Source organism: Mytilus trossulus, chromosome 4 (assembly GCF_036588685.1).
Source record: "Mytilus trossulus isolate FHL-02 chromosome 4, PNRI_Mtr1.1.1.hap1, whole genome shotgun sequence".
Lineage (NCBI taxonomy): Eukaryota > Metazoa > Mollusca > Bivalvia > Mytilida > Mytilidae > Mytilus > Mytilus trossulus.
In genome coordinates this window covers 53,491,716-53,516,579 of record NC_086376.1, presented here as the reverse complement: position 1 = coordinate 53,516,579, position 24,864 = coordinate 53,491,716, and the positions used below count along the sequence as shown (strand labels likewise).

The 24,864-nt window shown below is 31.7% G+C and overlaps 1 protein-coding gene across 1 annotated transcript; it reads right to left on the bottom strand.

Moving 5' to 3' along the window:
• Positions 1-315: 315 nt before the first annotated feature.
• LOC134716672 (uncharacterized) lies at positions 316-24,453 on the bottom strand. The gene is made up of 7 exons (XM_063579678.1): positions 24,442-24,453; positions 22,471-22,525; positions 21,941-22,030; positions 14,129-14,203; positions 8,077-8,166; positions 6,890-7,008; positions 316-571 (listed from the first exon to the last, which is right to left on the bottom strand). Exons 1-7 carry the CDS (start codon positions 24,451-24,453, stop codon positions 530-532), a joined length of 483 nt encoding a protein of 160 aa, XP_063435748.1. The 3' UTR covers positions 316-529.
• Between the last annotated feature and the right edge of the window lie 411 nt (positions 24,454-24,864).

The window sequence follows — 24,864 nt, the reverse complement described above, 5'->3', positions numbered from 1 at the left end:
AATTTGCAAAGTACTTGAATTGTCTGAAATAAAAAAAAAAAAACAATGTACATAACCTATTTCATCGACACAAAGTTGTCTCATGCCAATACAATATCTATATATATTTTCTCCGTGCTCTGTTTTTTCTTCCCCGGGCGCTTTTTCTTCTCCCGAGGCGCTGTTTTTTCTTCACCCGGGCGCTTTTTAGTAGGTTTATGGGTCCTCGATAAACATAATGAATATGCTAATATTGAAAAAAAAGAAGATAAATTTGAAACCATTACTATTTTCCTAATTTTTATTTCAAATAAAATAGAACAAGATATTTCCAGGTCCATGATTCAGTTTACTTTTAACCTCTTTATTAAATATCTGTTCATATTGACATTTGCTGTTATCTCAAATGGTTTTTACATTGTGATTTACGAATTTAATTCCGACTGACATATCTGGATATTACTTGTGGCAGCAGCAGTAGTTTGGTCCACAAAATTTGCCGGGACATCCACCGGTACCATACAAATACGCCATTGGAGATGTCTCTTTTTCACTTCGGTGATATAAATGCAAAGCATTGAAACATTTCAAACTGAAACATAAATTAAACATAAAATTGCACTTCGCTTATAGAAAATTCCAGCATTAGAGCATGCCAAACTGAAACATATGTAATAACAACAGCTAATGCAATCAGCATGACAGTCTGATTCATGAGGAATAAAAAAAAATGCTATGTTTTAATGTACGTCTATTTACTATAGTGTGAAATAGGACATTCAGTTGCTACGAGTATTCTTTGATCGGTACGTTGTACGTGGCGCCGAATGGGACTTTTTATAATCAATTTTGTGTATGTTCCAGACCATACGAGTATTTGGACCGTACGCGTACGTTCCGAACCGTATACGTATACTCGTAAGCGTACGCGTATGGTCGGACCGTATGAGTATATGCGTACGGTACAGCTGACCATACATGTTTTGAGATCATATTAGGTTAAATTTAAACAAACATTTATCGAAATCTTTGTTTTTCGTTATACAAATTGATATTATTACAGTAAGATGGATAAAGTGAATGAGCAAACAGTTGAAATTAAATATTTATCCGTGAGTTCTATTTTGTTTCTCAATGTGACACTGGCTTTTTTTAAATAGTTGTAATAAGAAAAGTTTTTATTTCAATTACTATCATGACTTTTTAACTTTTTATATTCAATTCAGATATAAGTTATGTTGATCTGCTTAACATTTGTATCTAATAAACTTGACCAACTTCTTAAAATATTAGTCAGACCGTACGCGTACGATCCATTATGAAAAAGTCCATACGGTCCAGACCGTACGCGTAATGTTCAAATACTCATACGGTCTGGAACATGTACACTAAATTCAATTCTGTCATAATAAAATCAATTTCGCGGTACAAAACTATGTGATACAGACTTGTTTTAAATTAGCATCCTGTGATTTTGTAATTAAAATTAATTTTTGTGTAGACAACATTGACTTTTGTGACAAAAATTACTTTTGTGACACAAAATTGACTTTTTTTGTGTTAAATTTTCACTTCTGTTTAACAAAACTCAATTTTGTCTACACAAAAATAAACACAACATTGAAATTTGTGGCAAAATCTCAGTGTTGTATGCAAATAAGTTCACAGAATCCAAACTAAACTAATTTGCATACAAAATTGACTTTTGTCGCCCAATTTTCAGATTAGGTAACAAAAGTAAATTCTGTGTTACAAAAAATGAATTTTGTCATGACAAAAATTACTTTTTTTCACTGAAAGATAATTTTGTATGACAACATTTAAATTTGTAGTATGCTACAAATTTTGTTAAACTGAATTCTTTTTTGTTGAACAAAACTCACTTTTGTCCGTACAAAATTGAATTTCGAGTACAAAAACACAAGAGTCCTATTCGGCGCCCCGTATACGGTGTATCTGCTGTCTGTCTTTGTCTCCCTGCTTTAGAAGCAAACAATTAACACAAATGTTTATTACCGGAAACACACAGATACCAATACCTATATGCATCAAAGACAGACAGTGAAATATTGCAACACGTGATGTTATTATAGAGACATTAAGTAATCTATTATAACAATTAAGTTTTTTAATGCCCCTGCAACTGGCAGTTAGGGGCATATTGTGTTACCCCTGTCCGCCCTTCCATCCGTCCCACGATGGGTATATAGTTATTCCAGATAACTCCTCTTACAGTTATATGCTAGATTTTTTCACCGTTCTGGCTGTTTGTACATGTAGTGAAAGTGTGTATGTGGTCAGGGTTTTGATTTTTATTAACATTTGCTGTTTTGGGAGATACATGTAGTTGAACTATATTTTAAAATAACTCTTTAATTCTGCGGAGGCATCATTTGTGTCTCCCAGACCCTAACAACTGTCAAAGAACGTTTTACATTGACTTTGTTATGATACAGTTACCTCTGAGTGGAGTGTGGGGGCATCACTTTGTCTAGTTTTTATTCAAGTTGCTTTCAAAGCTCTGAAAATCATGTTTAAATCATAATGCTACTATGTTTATTGATAATAATCCAAGAGAAAAAATATGTTTTTACAACTCAATTTGAGAAATATTCCCGTATGATTCCGTAACAACCAATTCCAATATTCGTTGATATTGAGGACATTTACCTTAATACAGTTATTCTTGTTATATTTCAGTAATGTACATAAAAAACACTTTATAAAATGTGTGTATAGGTAATGAAAAACAGTTAATTTGTTCGCCTCTACAGCTGCAGTTTTACGACATCTTTGTGCTATTTAAGAAACTGAAGAAGATGTGGTATGAGTGCCAATGAAACAGGTCTCCGTCCATGTCACAATGTAATCAAAGTTAACAATTATAGGTCAACTCAAGTACGGCCTTCAACACGGAGCCTTGGCTCACACTGAACAGCAAGCTATAAAGAGACCCAAAATGACTACGTCTGTATAAGGCAGTAACCATTTGATTTTTGTTTCATGTTTTTGGAGAAAAAAATAATTTGTTTTTGACCCTGAGAAAAAAAAATGTTTGTTTTGCGTAGAAACCCATTATTTCAGATAGGGAGGCATTTGAAAAAAATGTCTCACTCCCGGTAAAATCCAAAATGGCGGACGTCATACTTAAATCAGCCCAATATCGAAGGCTAGCGTGTAAAAATGTGTTATTATCATGCTACTATCATAATATTTGGTACAGAACTTTGTGTTTTACTACTTTTGGATAAATTAAATAGATTAGATGTCTTCAGAAACCCCACTTCCGGTTAAAATCCAATATGGCTGACATTGTACTTAAATAAGCTTATTTTTTAGGGAGGGTAACTGAAATGTGTTTTAACGTATTGCTACTATCATTACATTGTGTATGAACCTTTCATTGGTGTTACTGATGGAAACAATGCATAAGACATATGTCTTAAAAAACCCTTTCTTCCGGTTATATCCATAATGGCGGACAGAGAAATATCAATTTTTTATTCAAATTTTCATTTTTTTCAATATGTAAAGAAATGATTTTATTTTGTGCTGGTCATTAAACTTTTGGCTTAAAGTTATCCTGGAAACCACTTATTCTAGCATGTTGTAAATATTTAATATAAAGTTGACACTTCCGGTTAAAAATATGACGTAAATTTCAAAGATGAGTCCTCAATCTATTTCTTCGATTTAGAGTTTTGGATAGATTGATTAAAACAAAATAAAATCACTATCATATATATATAGTACTAAAAATTATTTAAAATTATTACTATTTGGCCAAGAATACATGTTTATTCACAGTCACCATGACATGCACACATCGCAGTGCACGGGATACCTGATTTTCCACATTAAAAATGACCGCGGAATCCTTTCTTACATCCACAATGTATAAGCTTTTGACAAAATGATGAGGCCTCAAAAAGAGTTTTTCAAAAGTTATCCTCTCTGTCCCCGCCTGGAGTGGGTAGCATAAGAGCCAATCCCAAGCTCGTCTCCCTAAACACCTGCCTAAGTATATTGCTATAACTACCATACGCATCCAAGTCTTCATCCACTCGTATTTCAGTTTCAAGGTATTTTATTTAGGTAAGGACATATTAATACCCAATCAGCATACTCAGTAAGTCGCAATTCACAATCGGAGAGCTGATTTCCAACATTTACAAAGACTGTGGTATTGTTTCTCACATCTTAATAAATAAAAAAACACATATTTTCTTGCCTTGTTAACCTAATCTGTTTCTTTTTTTTTTATCTTCCAACAAAACCACGTATCGTTTTCAATGACATTAAACATCAAATCCATATGGTGATGTTGGCCGGTCAATCATCATTCTAAATGCTATAGTCACATCTTCAAACTCCATTAATGTCACCAACGCAGTTCCTTTTCCAGCGAACGTGTTATCTTTTAATGCCTAGTGCATTTGAAAGGTCATTGATTGATATATATCTTATACTTTTCCCCTTCTAAATGCAAACCAAAGTTTGTTTGCCCTATGTCACGGAATAGCGAAACAGCAATGACATCAGTATCGACTGTTTGAGTCATGACTCAGTTAAGTCTATGTTTCACTGCATCAGACACATCTATCTTGATTCTAGTGTCAGTCTCTTCGTGTAAACATGGTGCTAAACTTGAAACATCATCAAGTGGTGGATGACCCTAAACATCCTGACTCCTGAGCATTTGTTGTTCAACTACCTTGTACTCAAAATTGTATTGAGCAAGTTCCTGTGAATGAAAACTTAAAAGTTCTTTCTTACTGTCGTCATCTCTCAGTAAACTTTCCCATCTTTGAGGATGTTTTAATCCTGGGTTCGTCTGTGTATTCCCTTTCCCCTAAATGTTGCCCTTGCTTCTTTTAGCAGCTTTCAAACTACCAGTATTTCGCTATTCCGTGACAAAGGGGCAGACGAACTATTGATTGTATTTGGGGAGGCAAAAATCTTCGGATTAATATCTATCAATGGCCTTTCAAATGCACTAGGCAATGAATGATCACACACTTTTATTTCTGACCAATACCTTATGACGGGTTGTGATACTGTTCTCTCTTTGCTTGAAAAGGAAAAAAAAGACTGCGTGGGAGACATTGACGGTATTTGAAGATGTGACTTTAACATAAAGAATGATGATTGATCAGCCTAAATCACCGGGGTTGTACTGTACAAACTTATCAGATCTAACATGATTAACGAACCAAGAAAGTCAATTTTTGCACAAAAGGAAAATCTCATTTCAAGTGAAGCTATTCCCACGACTTGTTCTTGTCTTTTCAAGCATGTAAAACGTGTAATATACTAATGCAGGTGTTTAGCTAGACGAGCTTTGGATTGACTTTTATGCTACCTAGTCTTGTCACTAATGGATTGCGAAGGGACAAAGAAGGTCCCTTTAAAAAAAACTCTTTCTGAGACCTCATCATTTTTTCAGAAGCTTGTACATTATAGATGTAAGAAAGGATGCCGCGGTTATTTTTAATGTGTAAAATCGGGTCTCCCGTGCACTGCCTTGTGTGCATGTGGTGGTGACTGTGAATAAGCATGTATTTTTGGCCAAATAGAAGTAGTTTTAAATCTTTTTTAGTACTAATATAGTGATTTCATTTTGTTTAAATCAATCTATCCAAAACTCTACATCGAAGAAATAGATTGAGGACTCATCTTATAATTTTTACCGGAAGTGTCAACTTTATATCTTAGCATTTACAACATCCTAGAATAAGTGGTTTTGGGGATAACTTAAAGCCAAAAGTTTAATGACCAGCACAAAATAAAATCATTTTCTTTACATTTTGAAAAAAGTTGAAAATTTGAATTAAAAATTAATATTTCTCTCTCCGCCATTTTGGATACTTCCGGAAGAAAGGGTTTTTAAGACATATGTCTTATACATTGTCTCCATCAGAAGCACAAAAGAAAGGTTCATACACAATGCAATTATAGTAGCAATACGTTAAAACACATTTCAATTACCCTCCCTAAAAAATAAGCTTATTTAAGTACAATGTCAGCCATATTGGATTTTAACCGGAAGTGGGGTTTCTGAAGACATCTAATCTATTTAATTTATCCAAAACTAGTAAAACACAAAGGTCTTTACCAAATATTATGATAGTAGCATGATAATAGGACATTTTTACACGCTAGCCTTCGATATTGGGCTGATTTAAGTATGACGTCCGCCATTTTAGATTTTACCGGAAGTGAGACATTTTTTTCAAATGCCTCCCTATCTGAAATAAAAGAGTAATAGTTGAGGAAGGTCTATGCCAAATTTCATGCTTGTAACAGGATGTGCACATTTTTTTACAAAGCCGCCGGACTAGGTGTATGTTGTTGGTAGAATTATTTCGAGGTTCTTGGATTAATAATGTGTAATTAATCCTTGTCTAATGTATTTTAGATTAAAAATAGTCCAAATAATGACTCAATTTAAACACAATGTATCTGTTTCTAATTATTACATGAAGCACTTGTGTAAACCTTGCATAAGAATGAATAGAAATACTGACGCAAGAATGTTTAGGGTCCAGTACAAAACTGAATTTTACAATTACATCACCAGTTCAGAAATTGTACATTAAAATATATTATTCAATATAAAATTAGGACATGTATAATTGCGACAATTATCAAATATTGTCCAAATGATGAGGGTTTATGAGAATATAAGACACCGCACGGTCTTCATCAATGGGCAAAACCCATAAATATAGCCATCTATAAAAGGTCCCGATATGAGAAAAGATAGGCGAAAGATACATGTACCAATGAGACATTCGTAGCTGTCGTCAGTGTTCATTTTGCATAATCAATGATTTACCAGATGGCAATGTCATAAGGCTTTTGTTCTTCAATACAATCATTAGAGTCCTGAAATATTTTCTGAAAATACCTTAATGTTATCACATGATTCTCCGGTACCGCAAACTCTTCTTACAGATTTGATATGAGTGCTTATAGCGGTAATACCAATACACATAGACAAAGCACGATCGTCTCTTCGACGTGATTCTGAAACATAGATATGAAATAAGCTTGCTTGAAATGAGTTTATAAGGTGACAATCAAATTATAGGCACACTACTTTTTACTACTATTAATTCGTATGTTTCAATGTGTTAACATGAACATAAATTCCATTTTCATTTTTATATTTACTGTTGGCAAAAGTAAGAATTATTTCAAATACTAAGGATTTTCTTATCCCAGGCATAGACAACCTAAGCCATATTTGACACAACCTTTTCAGAATTTTGGGTCATCAATGCTTTTCAACTTGGTACTTATTTTGGCGTTTTTACTATCATGATCTGAGCACTTATTTTGGCTTTTTTACTATCATGATTTTGGCTTTTTGACTATCATGATCTAAGCTTCACTGGTGAGTCTTATGAAGACGAAACGCACATATAGTGTATTACATTATAATCCTGGTACCTTTGCTAACTATAAACATGCCCAAATGTCCTTTTGTTATGTTTATTTGTGTATTTCACTGTCCCGAATATTCTTGCCTTTATTTGTACTGTAGACCTGTCATGAAGTGTTGTCAATTTAGTGTTATTTCTAACATTGCCATAAAAGCACAACTTGAGAGGTTCGGCTAGCCGCAAAACAAGGTGCAATCCACCATTTTTTCTTAAAATGTCCTGTACCAAGTTAGGAAAATGGCAGTTGTTATCTTATAGTTCGTTCCTGTGTGTATTGCATTAACTATTTTTTTTAGTTGCACTTCAGTGTTTATGTTGTTTTCCTCTTTTAGTTGTTGTGTTTACCTCAGTTTTAGTTTGAAACTTAATTACATTATTTGGAAAACTACAATAAATATTAGTTTTTAACGATTTCGAGGACTAATGAGAAAAGTGTTGAAATTGAAAACGTTTTGATAATCAATTTCTGTGACTGCAAGAACTGATGCTAATATAAACGGAGAGAGGAAAAAGCAACTATTTACCTAGCTTAAATTTGAAAGCCAAAGTGTGTAACAGTAGTCTCAGATATTATTCATAATTGAAATCGATGTTTTTTTTAATTTTGCTCCAATATTTATCTCATTAAGACTTCACATAAATTGATTACCTTTTTCTGCTATCCTTTCCTCACAAATGCATGGTATTTCAGCAGTCATACTGACTTGCAGCTTTTCAACAACATTTTCTATGTTTTTCACTAGAAAACATGAGAAATTAATTTATTTAGAAGTGAAACCCAGTATTATGAAAATTTGTCAGATGTAATAAAACCGGCAAATAATACCAACGAGAGCAAACTTATAAATCGAAAATTGCTGACCACGCTAAAGCTATAAATGAAAAAATAGGACAAACAAACATACAGCAAAACACAAAACACAATATAGAAAACTAAGTATAAAGATTGAGCAACAAATGGGAGTTATCTCAGATGCTCCGTAAAATTAAGTAGATCTTGCTCCACATGCGGTCCCTATAGTGTTGCTCATGTAAGTACAAACCATGCTAATTCTAATTGCACGAGTTGCTTAATCTGTTTATATCTATATTTATGTTTATGTTTATATCACTTATATGGTCATGGTAGGTGTTCGAGGTCAACTCGATAGTTAATTCGATGGTGTTTACACTAAGTTACACACGAAACGAAGCTCATATTAACTCACTAAATACAATTGTCGTAATAAAAACCTATTGACCTAAATAATCTTGAGTATCCATAGTTTATTCTCGTCAAAGTTCACGCATCAAATCAAAGTCCTTTACTCTTTATTTTATCTGCAAACTTGGGGTTTGGGTGAAAATTGTCAAGTCTCCTGATCGAAAAATCTAAATACCTACGAGGAAACTAAAAATGATGGGCTGAATTTAATTTTAATAAAGCATCTCATTAAGACAAACACTCGATATGAATATCTCGGCAAAAGAATGTTGGATACGCAAACGTCAAATTGATTTCAAAACGAAGCGGTGGTTTTTATGCCGATTTGTGCAAGTGATTATCTCCCCTTACTATCGCCAGTCAAATAAAAAACCCAGGAAAATGCATAAAAATTAAGAAAGGAGTTTACTCTACAAAAATTAGAAAGAAAATAAACGAAAATCGATTTATAACTATGTTATGATAATATAAAGAAGAGATACTTCCCTATTTTTCAGAGAAGGACTAAATGTAAAAAATTAAAAGACAAAATATATTAAAAAATGTATTAAATGTAATAATATTAAAAAAAAAAAACAATTCAGAAATGTGGATAATGACACCTACATGTAAATAAAAAACTAGCTATATTGAAAGAAATTAGATCTGGCGGATGAAATATACTACATGTAATTTTTATATGTGGGATCATTCCTAGCAGAATTGTTTTAAACACTTCTGATAATATTTAATGCAATAAAACATGATAGTTTTTTACAATTTGAATAATCTTTCTGAAAATTGATATAATTATTAAATAAATAGTACTGACCATATATTTATATTCTATAAAGTGTGACCAAGAGTCAAAACAAATTTCTTCAAATCAAGAGAGCCTTTAAACTCAAGCCTATGTTTCTTCGTAAAATACAGAAAAGGGATTTATAAGTTTTATACCAAAAATATTGTCAGAAATTCCTTTTCTGTATTTTACTAAGAAACATAGGCTTGAGTTAAATTATAAGTGAAAGTGACACAATTTTGAATTTCAGAATCATTATTATTATAAAATTAACTTATTACGTTAGCTAGATTAGCTTGTACAGTAGCCCTTTGTCTTATTTCTCAGGGTATTTTATAGATTATGAAAGTAAACTTTTTTGAAAAAAATGGGGCTTCTTCTCTTGAACAGGTTGCTGTATCAGCTGCTTTTATTACATATTTATAAACAAAGTATTGTATATATTCTTTACCTGAATACTAGTAATAGGAAATGAAATGAAACTGGTGGGACAAATGTTGTGCATTTTACTTCAATAATGATCAATGATGCTTAAATTTGACAAGAATTTGCCATATATTCCATTTTGTAAGAACATATCTCTATGAATTAACTTCTTGTTTTGCTGACTTGGCTTGATAAGCTAGTTTTTGCTCTTATTACTATAGCTTACTAAGCAAAGAGATAATAATCTAAGCAAGATTTTATTAACTGACCTTCATTTCCTTTTTTCATATGTTTTTTTCCTACAGAATTTTCTTTGCAATATATTTTCTATTGCTATTGTTGTGCTTTTGTCCATCCATACAGTATAGTAGGCTATCAATAATTTGTCAGATCTGTCAGAATTTTCCAAGACGTTTAGTTTCAAACGCAATAAAGAAGATCTTTGTTTGTTGTTTCACTTTTCCAATGTGTAAATTTTTACTATGCACATGACCCTGACACATATTTTGTTTTAAGGTAGATTCATGGTATACCGCCATCTTGGATAGTACAATCACAGTACAAAATCGGTCTAATTATTTGCCTAAATCTGCAAATTTGGAGACAGATTTGCAATTCAATGGATAGACTGTTTCTCCATTGAAAGAAAATTTGTTAATTAATCGTATTATACCAAATATTTTAACAAATATAATGTTTTTTTGTTTCACAATCATTTTTTTCAAATGTGCCATTTAAGGGGAGATAACTCTTTTAGTACAAAATTTATACTGGGCTAATAGGGATTTTTTTTCTTTTTACTTGTAGCAAGACAACAAGTTCGGTGACACTATGTTTTCTTTTTATTTTCTTAAAATATATAATGAAACCTTTCTTCTCACAATTTATTTCAAAATTCTATCTCATAGATTTTTTTTTATGCACACTAATGTGTATTTTCATGAACAAACTAACCAATTTTTGGCAATTTTCAACGACTCATAGCTTGAAAAATAGCACGGTGACCCATACTTTTTATTAAATTTTCGGAAAGAGCATAGTAAAGTCTTCATTTTGGCAAATTATAAAAAAAACCTGTCTCAAAAAATATATACTGGTGATCTACCTTAAACGTTACATGACGTATGTTGAAAAAAGAAAACAATGTCACCGTCAATTTATGTAGGGGGTCAATAGGGGTTTTAGTTACTTTAAAATACAAGTATCGTATGGAATTGTGAAAATCCACAACTTTTAATCAAAATTTCATTCGTGTCTTTAATAAAATCAGTATTTAAGAGCACTTTGAAACAGGTACAATGAAAAGAAGCTTAACTTCACTGTTTTGAAGTAGAAACGTAGCTAAAACCAGATACAAATTGACATGCATGGCTGGTGGTCACCAAAATTGATGTATACAAGTAAAAAATTATGGCTTCAAAATGGTGTAGAAATTTGAAATAGGTTTCCTGGTTTCATTTAAGGTTATAACCGTTCTTTTCTGTATTTGGATACGCAAACGTCAAATTAGGAAAAATCGATTTTTTTGGCGAACAAAAAAGATGGCTATTTTTTTCAGAACGGACAGGATAAAGGAATAGCAATAAAAAGCTATTGTTTGTAATGTTTTGTATGTCGTAAAGAAATTATATTGATCACAAAACCTACAAATTTTAAAATTTAATTATAATAAAAGCATGACAAGTTGAAGAAAATACTTTTAACGTCAATCTTTTAGCCGATTGATTTGGCGGACTTTTTGACGTTACGGACGACTGTAGCGCCACCTAATTAATCCCCCTGCTATTGTTGCTGATAGAGCTTGACGACAACGGCCGTATCGAAGGACTTGCTTCCCAACTGTTAAGGGCATACGATACAGTTTTGATCCTGTATTTACAAGTTCATGAAAATTTGCATATAGGCTATTTTTTACCTGATTAAATCAAATATGTAATAAAAAATATACCTTCATATGCTACTTTTTGAGTAAAATGTGGTGGCAATTTTGTATATTTGCTCGAAATTTAGATTTGTGGCCGTAATTTCTTTTTCGAAAGAAAGACATAACTTTTTTGTTATAAAAGATAAAAACAAATTGTTTTTTGTTAAATAATCGGTAATTTCTGTATTTTATAAATATCTTTAAAAAATATGCAATTTTTTATTCAGAAATAACTCATATTTATCAAATGTTCATGAATTGAGGAAAAAACGTAATTTTTTACTGCATGTTTATCACAATTAAAAACATCCTCTATTTACAGTTTTATAAAATTTGGTTCACATAATCTCCCTTCTAAATGAAACCAAATGCCGTTTTGAAAACTAGGGGTCCATGAACTCGTTTTCAAATTAAATCAGTTTGAATGATAAAAATCAGTCGAAAAATGCATCTTTTCCCGAAATGTCACAGTTTGACGTCACGAAAATAACAAATTACGTTAGCAACGTCATTACCTTCCCTGTAACTGTATCGTATGCCCTTAAGACTTTCAATAGTTTGGATAAATGTTTTATATTGTTATAAATAAGATATGAGAATTTGAGACATATCGGTGGACATGAATTTGACAGCTTGTGCCCCTTTAAGATGAATTTTGAACTTACTTGTAAATTTAAAGCAAATGTTCCAAATAGTATAAAGAGGTTTTGAGAAATTCTGTAATCGCTTAAAACATACATATAATTTAATTGCGCATATTTCATATTATGTTGTATTCTGTTTCCTTAGTTTACCGGATATTGTTAACTTGAGTAGAATGAAAGCTAATTTGTAAAGTCAGGTAAAAACAAATCTGTGGAAACCATTGGTGTATAAAGGATTTACATTCCGTATCAACAGAACACTCAAGTCAGAGCATATTCCATGGCGATGCACCGTAAATGATTGCAAAGGTATTTCAGCAGATTCCCAATTTCCTAGAAGTCTTTGTACATTACTTAGTCAGCGGAATCTAGGCGTACTACAGAACATTTTAGGACATTCAGCAAACTCATGTGTTAATAGTATTTTGTTTTTGTGATTTCTTAGAGCACTGAATTTTAAATATAAATATTTCATTTTTTTCGATTAAGTTTAGTTATATGAATGTCCTAAAGTGTTCTGTAGTATTGCGGAAAGTCCCTTATCAAAAGACAAAATCAAAAGCTCTAACACACCAAACGAATCGATAACAACTGACATATTCTTGACAATGGTGGATTAAACCTGGTGTTATAGCTAGCCAAACCTCTCACTTGTAGACAATAGTATAAAATTCCTTACTATTGACAACAATGTGTAGACCAAACAAACAGAGATAATAGGCATAATTGCCGAATGAGTTGGGAATAAAAAATTCCCGAGGCACATAAGTATAACGGGAATTGATTGTCTTCTTGCGCATGTGTAATACATGTATTTGTAGGCGTAGGAATTTTTGGCGCCAAAAAATTAGGTGGTCAAGTGACTTTTATATAGTTAATTCTAGCCTGTACTTCGTACTGTGAACATCGTATTTTTAAGGGTTGTTTAAGGAAAAAAGATTTGCATAATTTTGTGTTTTGGTAAATATTTTAATTTGTATGTAGGTTGATTGGCTATACAAACGTAATCGTATTTTGACTTTTGTACTAAAAATTTGCATAGCTCTTGAGTCCTTATGACTCGCTTTCTTTTCTATTTCGATATTTACAAACAATCTCATTTGATAAGTGAGGTCCAACACTTAGAGTTTCGTTGGCATGGACAAACGGACACATGTTTCCTAAAAGGGTTTTTCCTGGGCGGCCAAGAAACATTCATTTATTCAGTTGTTCTAATACAAAAGGTCAACATTGAAGAGTTTATATTTTTGTTGAACAATGATGTTATTGTTTTCACATTGTATAGTGTATAATATGTTTATATTGATAATTTGTCTTATCAAATCGGCAGCTCACAATATGCAGTACTCGAGCTAGTCAACAACATAAGTTTGTGTTGTGATTTTCTTTAAATAGTTTAGATGTATTAAGTGGAAAGAAGACATATATATCCCATATGCAGGTGTAGTTGATATGTTGCTACTAAGGTTGCGGAAATTGACGATTTAAATCTTCATTTTTCATAGATTCTGGTACTGAAAGAGGCGCACATTTCGTTTCCATAGAAATACCGAAAATTTGTTGAAAAAGTCTATTGCAAATTCAACAAATATTTTGTCAAAAAGAAACTCTATTCACTTGTTTCTCTGTGTAACACTTTACCTTATTGTTTAATAATAAAGTCCTGATTTAAGACTTAATAGTTTAAAGTATTCACAATTTAGACCTCAATTACAATGTTACCTTTCTCAGAAATTCGTCTTATTTCAGCAGTTATACTGGTGTTCATATTCTTCACAACATTATCTATTGTTTGCACTGGAAAATATAAAAAAATGATTTATTATGAATTAAATACTCAATGCTCTTCAACTTTGTACTTGTTTGGCTTTATAAATATTTTGATATGAGCGTCACTGATGAGCCTTATGTAGACAAAACGCGCGTCTGGCGTACTAAATTATAACCCTGGTACCCTGGTACCTATTAAAACCATTATTATGAAAAATGGTCAGATGTTCAGAAGGGATCCTCTATGTTTAATAATTTTATTTGCTGAAATATTCAATTTGAATCAAATCATAGCCCTCTAATTGTAACATTGTGGTAATACAAACAGGTAAATTTTATCTTGAAGTTTCAATATTTATTATCGGAGACTGTCTTATAAGTAGAACGATGGACAGTCTTCGAACTGGAAGCTTCCTTACTCCCTAATTGGAAGATATTACAGACTCTTTCAGAGTAAAAGTATGTTGATTGGTTGGGGAAATTCGAAGATTAGTAAATGTCCTTCAATCCCACAGAGTTTCGGGTTTGAGGTCTTTATTTTAGTTATCAAAGTTGCATCGTAAAAAATTACCAGGCTTCTCACAAAAGAACTAAAAGTTACTCAATTTTATTACGGCACAATATATAAACACAAGACAAATAAATATATTTCACAGCACAGGACAAACACTCGACTATACCACTGAAAGTCACATAAAACATGTAAAGTTAATGTTAAAGAGCAAATATAGCGTCTAGCCATTAGAAATGTTCAATATATTAGTCCAAACAGTCGAATAAACACATGAGCTAGCCACAGTATACATAAGCATATGTTATATATAAGCACATAAAATACAATAAAATTCATAACTAACACAGTTGTATGTGGCGGGTGGGAGGGTAAATAATTTCAAAGAAAAATTTCAAATGTACCGCGAATCCCGAAACAAAGAAATATATAAGAGCGTCCTGTATCCAGGTAACAAATTAACCAGTCAAAATAAAGAATACTCGGAACAATTTCTTCCGAGTAAATGTAAACAGTGATTCACGTGGTAATTATCCATTTTTATAAAATCAAAAATTACACAATTACCAGGCTTCTCACAAAAGAACTCAAAGTTACTCAATTTTATTACGGCACAATATATATACACAAGACAAATAAATATATTTCACAGCACAGGACAAACACTCGACTATACCACTGACAGTCACATGTAACATGTAAAGTTAATGTTAAAGAGCAAATATAGCGTCTAGCCATTAGAAATGTTCAATATATTAGTCCAAACAGTCGAATAAACACATGAGCCAACGGCCGCCAAAAAATAAACAAACAACTGTGTTGCACAAGAATTAAGCAAATTAATTTAAACTTACATATAAACAAAACACAATTTAAGCTTGTTAATCTAGCAAGCAAGAAATTATATCAAGCAAAAACTAAATAATTAAAGCAAGCAAGGAAGAAACAATATCAACCCTGAACATAAACTTTTCTCCATACAAGAAACCATATCTCATATGAAAAGAAACATCACCCAACAGTGTGAACAATACTCACTGAAAAGAGTCCCTTACCTGCGATATAAAATAAAAATTATTAGTACATAATATATAAATAAACATTACTATATCATAACCCAACAAAACAAATAAAACCCCTACATATTAAGGAAAATAAAATACAAAATATCCAAATTTTAGTATGGAAGAAATAATATCAACCATCAACTAAAAGAAACTAAAGGAAGTATGGCAGAAATATAAAATTCAACCATTACTAATCCTTTAACTCCATCTGAGAAAATCATCTCAAATGACAAGTTAACGTATCTAAATCAAATGAGCAACCCGTCTTTTAAAATATAACCCTAACTGCCTTGTACCTTCACAATTCAGATGTAAACCACCATCTTTATAGGCAAATAACTCCACCTTTGGCTTTCCACATTTCAAAAAATATCTATACGAATGAATGAACTCTACATTATAACATAAATTTAACAAAGCCATATCAACTGCCTTAATTTTTTGACCCGTTTCCTCAAAATCTACAGGACGAGGAAGAATACCAGACAAAGCAATAACCATAAAAGGAAACAACAACTTAGTAGTTGAAATCAAATTACAATAAGCAGACTTAAACTGATCAATAGATAAAATATGAATATCATTGGTACCACAATGAATTATTAAACATTTATAAAAGAGGGACGAAAGATACCATTATAACCTTCATAAATACTCCCCTTGTTCTTGTTAAGCTGATAAGTTATTTCTCCTATGGAAGCCCCCCGAAACGCAAACACATCAGCATTCTCAAGCTTCACATATTTTGCAATTGAGTCTGACACTATCAGAAAAGTTCCTGGTTCTGCAAAGAAACAATTTAAATTAGTAACCTAACAAGGAAACACTCTTCGACATCATTTGCGAAACTTGTAGTGTTTGTTCCAAAGTAAATTCTAAATATTTTTTATAAGCATCACTATGCCAATCTCCATGAAGTTGAATTAGTTCAGTAGAAACATCAGCATCAAAAGCTAAAGATGCACCCCCTCTTCTAAAACTATGAGTAGAGTAAAATAAAGAGTTACGACCTGTTTTATGTATTAAATATCTAAGCTTATTTTGATACTCTTTATAAATAATGGGTAGAATGCGTCCCTTTTTAACTTTACAAAAAGCAGGATCCTTTTTAACAGGAATAGCTTCGATCATATTCTTGTAAACATTAACCGGACATAAAATACTCACATGAATACTAGAACTTGGAATTCTCAACTTTCTTTGACCAAACTGAATTGTTTTAGACCATTTCAAAATAATAATTAAAACATCATTTTCAATAATAATGACCCCTCTACATAATTGCTTATTTTCATCATATTCCTTTTCTGAATTAGGAACAAGATTAGATTTTCTACTCATCATAAAAAAGGCTAACAAAAACAAACTACAGAAAGTCTTATCTTTGGGGTCATTCAAATTCATAAACTCATAAATCTGTTTTAAAATCAAAGGAGTTATAGGAAGCGCTTTCCTTGGTAAATGAGGATTTAATCTCTGTAAACCTTTCAAAATAAAGTTTTAATGAAAAACTTTGTAGATAAGGAAACTCCAAATCATTGTATAAATGCAATAATCTTACTCCATTAATATAATTTTTAATAGAATGCACTGATTTAAAAGACCTGCTCAAAAATTTAGCATACAAACACACAGTATTCAAAGATACTGGTAAAAATTTAAAACCGATATAAATACAAAATGTTAAAAAAGTCCTCCACTGAACTTTAATGTTTTCAAAAGTGCCACGAGCAAAGGCTGACTTGCACGATGTCTGTTGATCCACTTTCAACAAATTCAGCTGTAAATCTGCAATAAATTACCAATCATGCGTAAACTGAAAAAGACCTGAATAGACAAATTTCTCAAAACATTTACCTATTCTTACAACAGGCAATTCATAAAATAAGTCTTCAAATCTTGAATCAGAATGCCATCTTGACAAAATATCTGCTGTTCTGTTTTCAACTCCAGGAAAATGAACAGCCTTAATTTCAAAATTATACTTTGCAGCATAAAATAAAATGTCTCTTCAACAACATTGCATATAAGCATCTCTAGTACAACCAGAATTCAAAACCATCACAGTAGATTGATTATCACATCTCACTAAAATATTTCTATTTACAAAATGTACACTCCATACTTAAACACTAATCATCAAAGCAACCAATTCAAATTGATTTATATGCAAATTCAAATCCATTAAAAAGGAAGGAAATTCAACATGAAAAAACTCTCTTTTTTCAAAAAACCAACCTCCACATCCACTCAAAGTGGCATATGTCTCCAATATTTCATTTGGCTGAGACCAATCCTTTAAAGCCATCATAGAAACACCATTGTAAGACTTTAAAAAATGATACCACCATAATAAATCTTTCCTTATATACAAAGGAATAATATGGTCACATTTGTCATCTGGTAAACTACGAAGCCAAGTAAGCAATCTAGATACAAATAGCCTTCCTGGTATTACACAGTTCGATACAAAATGTAATTTACCTAACAATGACTGTAACTGTCTAATTGTTGCAACCAGTAAATTTAACCAAGTCTTTACCAACAATAAAATCTCTTCCACTCTCTCAGTTGTTACTGAAATTGTAAGTTCCAAAGTGTCAAACTTCACTCCTAAAAATGTCGTAACTGTACTTGGAGAGCTAGCCTTCTCCACTGATTCTTCAAGACCACAACTGTTTAAAAGTCTACCTAATAAATCAAATACAACATTTGCATCTTCTGATTTGTCAGCTCCAGCAAAATCATCTAAATAGTTTAATAATAAATGTCCAGACTGCTTCATCATGTAAACTACCGATGAAGTCACTCTCTGACAAATATGAGCTGATGACCTAAGTCCCATACTTAAAACTCTGTCTACAAAAATGTGATTTTTCCAATGAAATCCTACAAAATTGATATCTCCAGGATCAATTGGAATTTGGCGAAAAGCCCGTTTCAAGTCCCTCTTAAAAATACCACAATTTCTGCCTTTTAACTTAATAAGATTAACAAAATCATCTACAGATGGATAAGTCAAATTAACTGATTCACTCAAATAAATATCTTTATCAATACCTGCATTAATGCAATTTTCAGAAGGAAAACTTAAATCTAGTATTACCCTTCTTTCACCTGGTGTACTCTTTGGAACTGAATTTAAAGGAGATAACACTAACGAAGAATATATAAAAGGGTTCACTTTTAAAGGCCCAATAACAGCTTTATATTCTAACTCCTTTTTCAAATACTTCAAAATGAAATCTGGAAAATCTCTAGCACCGCTATGATTACGAGGCTTTTTGATATCTACTATATCACCTGCTGTATAACCAATGGGAAAACCAAATTCTAATAAGTCACACAAAATGTGATCATTATAGTCAACCTAGATAATTCGGTAAACCTGATAATTTAATTACTCTCTGAATATCAACAAAATAATGTAAATCTATAAGGAATTAACATTCAAATCACAAATTAAACACTTTTTGTGTTTATGACAAAATTCATCAATTTTTAAATTCAAAGATAACTGGTACTGGTAAAGATTTATTTACTTCCCTTTTACTTGAAATTCTATAATTGTCATTATTAACTGTACAAGTATCACTTTTAAAAACCTCCATTGACTTAGAGATTTCCCCTTTATCAATCAGCATTTTGTCCTTATTTGAATCTACAAGTAACCATTCAGGATAAAAAGTATCTATCTCTTTTGAATTAAAATTCCCAATGCTATTAACAGCTTTTTCTAATTCTAGTCACGACATATGAGGACAAGCTGATGAACTCTCTGGATGTTTCATTTTAGCCTTATCCTCCCGTAAACATGTGGCACAAACATGTTGTACAAATCTACTTTTGCCTGCAATATCCAAAGTATGACCATCCTTCGAAATATTACATTTATTTCTCTGATACAAAGGACAATACCCAATTTTTTTTATCAAAATTCTTTTCAGAAGATTTATCTGAATATTTACTAGCAGTTTTAATCAACACTTTCTTTCCTATCAACATTCTAACCTCCAGCAGAGAAGTATCATCAGACTAGACATTCTCACCTTTTTCAATTAATTTTACCCATGCTGCATAAAAATTTAACAGCACAGACCATTCAAATTCACTTGCATAATAACAAATTTTGTTCAATAAAAATAATCTACCCTCTCTTTCTTTTTACCAATTTTGCAATGCCTTATACTTTCTAATTCACCAGCACAAAACTGACTCATGGTTAGCTGTCTAAACTCCACAGCCTTTCTATTTGTAAACTCATATTTGAGCTCAGATTGCGGCCAGTTCATCTTAATTTTAACCTTATCATGAGGTATATCCTTAATACCAGATCTGACCTTCTTTTTCTTATGCTTATTTTTCTTTTTATGTGTACATGTGTAGTTTGAAAATAATTTCAAAGAAAAATTTCAAATGTACCGCGAATCCCGAAACAAAGAAATATATAGACCGTCCTGTATCCAGGTAACAAATTAACCAATCAAAATAAAGAATACTCGGAACAATTTCTTCCGAGTAAATGTAAACAGTGATTCACGTGGTAATTATCCATTTTTATAAAATCAAAAATTACACGAGATTTTTCCATCACCTCCCGTTATGGCTTACCGCAGACCCAAAAACCTCAAAGATATTCTAGTAAAATCCAAAGTATTTAAACAGGAGTTTAAAATCATGTATAAACGTACAAACATTATGATTATAAAATAGATATATATCTTCTACATGCCAATATATACTTGCTCTTCGAATCAAAATATGTTTATTTAGTATGTTTAGCTTTGACGTATAAGTACGATTAAAAAGCTTTTTTTTCTGTCAATATCATGTCCATCATGCGACAAAGTTAAATAGAACGAGTTGTGTCGAACGCTTCGAAAGTTACGTTGGAGTGAGTGTCTACTCGAAATAGACATACAAAAGTAATGACCCTCTCTTCTTTCGGTGTTTATGCATTTCCCAAATTTTCTTTGAAAAAGTGTCATATATGTCTTAATGTTATATAAAGGTTATGTTTACTAGGATATGGAAAAATCAGAGACACGTGCCTGTAATTCCCCACATTAAGGTATTAGAAGATCTAAGAATTAGAATTTGCAGTTTACTTTTTGTTATACACTATGCAATGCTTTTCTGATTGGAAAAAAAATTCATCAGGTATGCGACAGCTAGCTTTTCAAAAAGAGCTATTGATAGTATTATTTGAATAGAAATGAATGAAAGTTGTATGTTATGAAATGGTAATAAAGTTTTTATTCCAATTATTTTGTTATTTGTCAGTTTTTTTTTGTTTCTAATTGTAGTGTTTTATGATTTTGGTAATTAGAAAATAATTTATCAAACTGTAAAGGATTCAATGAAAAGTCACTGGAGCACGTGCATTATGGTTTATATTTAGATCAAGTTCATAATTTTGCTCGAATACATTCAAGAAGAATAAAATTTGCATTTTTAAAATATATGTAACTTTGTGTTTTGAAATCTATACAACGAAAATAACGAGGTCCAATTTGTTAGCCGGAATGACGTAAAAACGACGAATAACATAAAATAACTCAACCTTAAATATAACTAATATGGTTAGTAAAGTATAATACAGGGCAATGGTATTGATTTAAAATTACACTATCCCTGGTCCTTTGTTTTCCACATAATTGATATTACAAACAATTACCAAGTTCCGTGTCGAATCCGATACAGATACCAATAGTATATGTCACATGCAGATTCCAACTGTATTACAAGACCTGAACAGGTTCATAAATCAATTGCAACCACTCAGTCATTAGCGAGAATTGCCGAAATATGGCAGAGTAGTTACGATTGGTTCAGAAAGATTTAAATTGCAAGAACTGTATTAGCACCTCATTTGACTGCAGTTTAACACATATATTAGGCATTAGCATATACATGATAGAGTAATGTGTATTTATTTAGAATTTAATATAGATAATTATATAAATAAACTAAAGATAAGGAAATGTCGTATAAACGGATTGCCATTGAGACAACTATCAGCCTCAAACAAAATGAAGTGGAGCTAAGCAAGCAACATGTACCCTCTGAACCTAAATATTAAAACAAAACAACAAAAAACCCGCAAAACCTCTAGATTCGCCCCTGATTTTAAAAGTTTTAATAGTTGAAAGTAATCACCATCGAGACATTAAATACATTGATTACCTCTCTCTTTTACACTTTCACCAGAAACTCGTCTTATTTCATCAGTTAAACCGACAGCCAGTTTCTTAGCGACTTTATCAATGTATTGCACTGAAAACATTAGAAATTCAAATATTAGAAGTGATGCCTTTTATTATATATCATTGATGTTAAATAATTTTATCAGCTGGAAAACTCCATGAGTGTCAAAAGTACAACCCTCCAATGGTAAAATATGGTATTTCAGCCTTTTTTTATTGTCATACATTATTCATACAACTTCAACCATTTGAGCAATCCTCATAATATTGTTAGTTACCTAATACAATATATATGGGGCCACATAAATTCCCCTTTTCAAACCAAAAATTTTGAATACATTTTCTCTTTGGACTACTATATGTTTATCAAATGAACATTTTATGATTAAAAAGTTGATAAATAGGCAAGAACATTATTATTTTTTCCCCCAAGGATTATATTTTTGGTAGCTTTCAACTTATTTAAGACATGATAGCAATCACAATTAATACATTAAATACAATGGTTACCTTCCTTTAGTTCTTCAGAAATTCGTCTTATTTCAGCAGTCAGATTTTCTTTAAACTGGAAAACATTAGAAATACAATTATTGACCTCCAATTGTAACAATATAGCATTTCAGTCTCTGTTTTTCATGCATTATACAAAACTTTTCGAAATATTTTGATCTTAATGTTCTGCATTTGATTTGACCTTCCCTCTATTTTGATTCTAGCGCCCCTTATAAGTCTTATGTACATGAAACGCGCTTCTTGCGTTCTAAATTAAAAGCCTTGTATTTTTTGTGTGGTTTTACAACTAATGGGTTGATGCAATTGATTCTGGATGTTTCGTCGCCGAGGATATCATCAGCCCAGAAGTCAGCACTTTTTGTGTTGACATATTAATTAGTCCATTTCTTGCTAAATTCATGGTTTATAAAATGTTGAAATATTCGAAACACTTATGTTTTTTCTACTTATGCATAAAGTGTCCTACCTGTATATTATGCAACATTTATTAATAAGTATCTGGCGTTCCAGGCGCTTTTCTGGATTTAAAAAGGATAGCCGAATTCATCAAAGGTCAACTTTGCCGTAGGGAGTTGGAGTTGATAAACCATACCATGAGCTGATGACACCCTTGGGAAGTGACAGTCTATCAGCAGTGGTGTGAGATATATTAATTTATCCATGCGATACCACAATAGAATAGTTTATTTTTAAAATTCCTTTTCAAACTATACTAGCAGAAAGAGTGAATGGGGCAATATTTGATGCATATTTTCTGTTTGTTGTACTATTCAATGAACTTGTTACTATCAATATACCTTTTCAAAGTAGACGGATCGATTGCAAAGTATTATTCCCAAATAATAACGCCGTGTTAAAAAAAATATTTGGATGTTTTAGATAAACTACGTGTCTTGATGGTCCATTTGATTCTGTTGATAGTTTTGACTATTCAACTCTTACACTACACTTCCGCACAATCTTATTACAAAACTATTTCCTTTATAATGAAATAGTCCTTTGGTAAATCGGAATACACATATACTTTCTGCAACTCATTTTAAGCCTTCTTCTCTAATGAGAAAGGTTGATATGCTAGATAAACTTACTGGAGGTGTGATGAGGTGATTGAAGCTATTATTTGTCTGCTTGATAATATTTATGTACGTTTCGGCAACACAGTATATCGACAGATTGTAGGTATTCCCATGGGCACATATTGCGCCCCTTTAATAACAGACTTGATTTTTCTACTTTTATAAATCACAGTTTATGACCAAATTCAGTAAAAACCCGCGATTATAATTAAATTGATAAATTCAAGAACACTAACCGTTATCTTGATGATATTTGTTCATTAAAAATAATCAAGAATTTTCTAAATATACTGCCGAAATTTACCTGTCCTATAGGTGTCATACCACCAATTACTTCCTCAAATTTAGAACGTATGTGAAAGTAGGCCTACTCGGACAAAAAATAGTGCATTTGATGTCATTTTTTACTTAAACTAACCGACAAATTGGCAGAAATGAAACTTTTGGTGAAAGAGAAATATATTAAGACCATTTTGAGCTAAAATTTACTTGGTTATGAGTTTGCGTTCAAAATTGAGGATTAATGCACTCTTTTGTATACTAATTTAAGATTTCCAGAAAACCAGGGGTTATTTTTAGTGGTACCTCTATTCGGAACACCTTTTCTTTTTTATATGATTTTAAACACCTATTGAAAATTGGCATGTAGAAAGCTGATACATGTAGGATTCAGGATATACCTGGTTTCTTTGAAGTTAAACTTAAGGTGAAATATTTAGCAGGCTGTGAAAATTGTAAAATTTGGTTGAACAGATAGGGACTTTTAATTGGTGGTATGACACCTATATCATAAACAGTTTTACACGGAGAAACTCCACACTAAAATTTACAAAACAAAAGGGACGATTATACGTTCGTTATTGTTAATTTTCTTTTTCGCATGGTGATGTACCTTAAGCACCATCTTACGGTGTTTATAATTCACAACATGTTCGCTATACTCGTATCTGTTGTGACGTATTTTATGTTAACGAACGTAATCTATGTATTACTGGTAAATTACTAACTTCTTCCATATATATATATAATTAGTCTAAACACCAGCCTAACAATGTTATATCTATTAATTTGCGTCATCAATTATTTTCCTTGGCCGGGATTCGATATCTAGCTACTGAGATATCGTGTTGTCATGGAATATAAGTTCCTTTATAATACAAGTTCCAAAAGGAAAAGATATTCTGGAATATTATTTCCATAGGAATAAATATATCAGTAAATGTTCCTAACGGAATAAATAGTATAGAATATTTGTTCCAACAGGAATAGGTATTATGAGATTGTTTATAACAAAGTTTCCAGTGGAACTTCTGTT

What these genes read in the sequence shown, in the direction of transcription:
- LOC134716672 (XM_063579678.1), bottom strand. An exon ending in TTCTGAAGAACTAAAGGAAG is followed by an intron (nt 22,031 to 22,470) that starts GTAACCATTGTA and finishes TAATGTTTTCAG; the next exon opens with TGCAATACATTGATAAAGTC. An exon ending in AATCATGTGATAACATTAAG is followed by an intron (nt 572 to 6,889) that starts GTATTTTCAGAA and finishes TTTATGTTTCAG; the next exon opens with TTTGAAATGTTTCAATGCTT.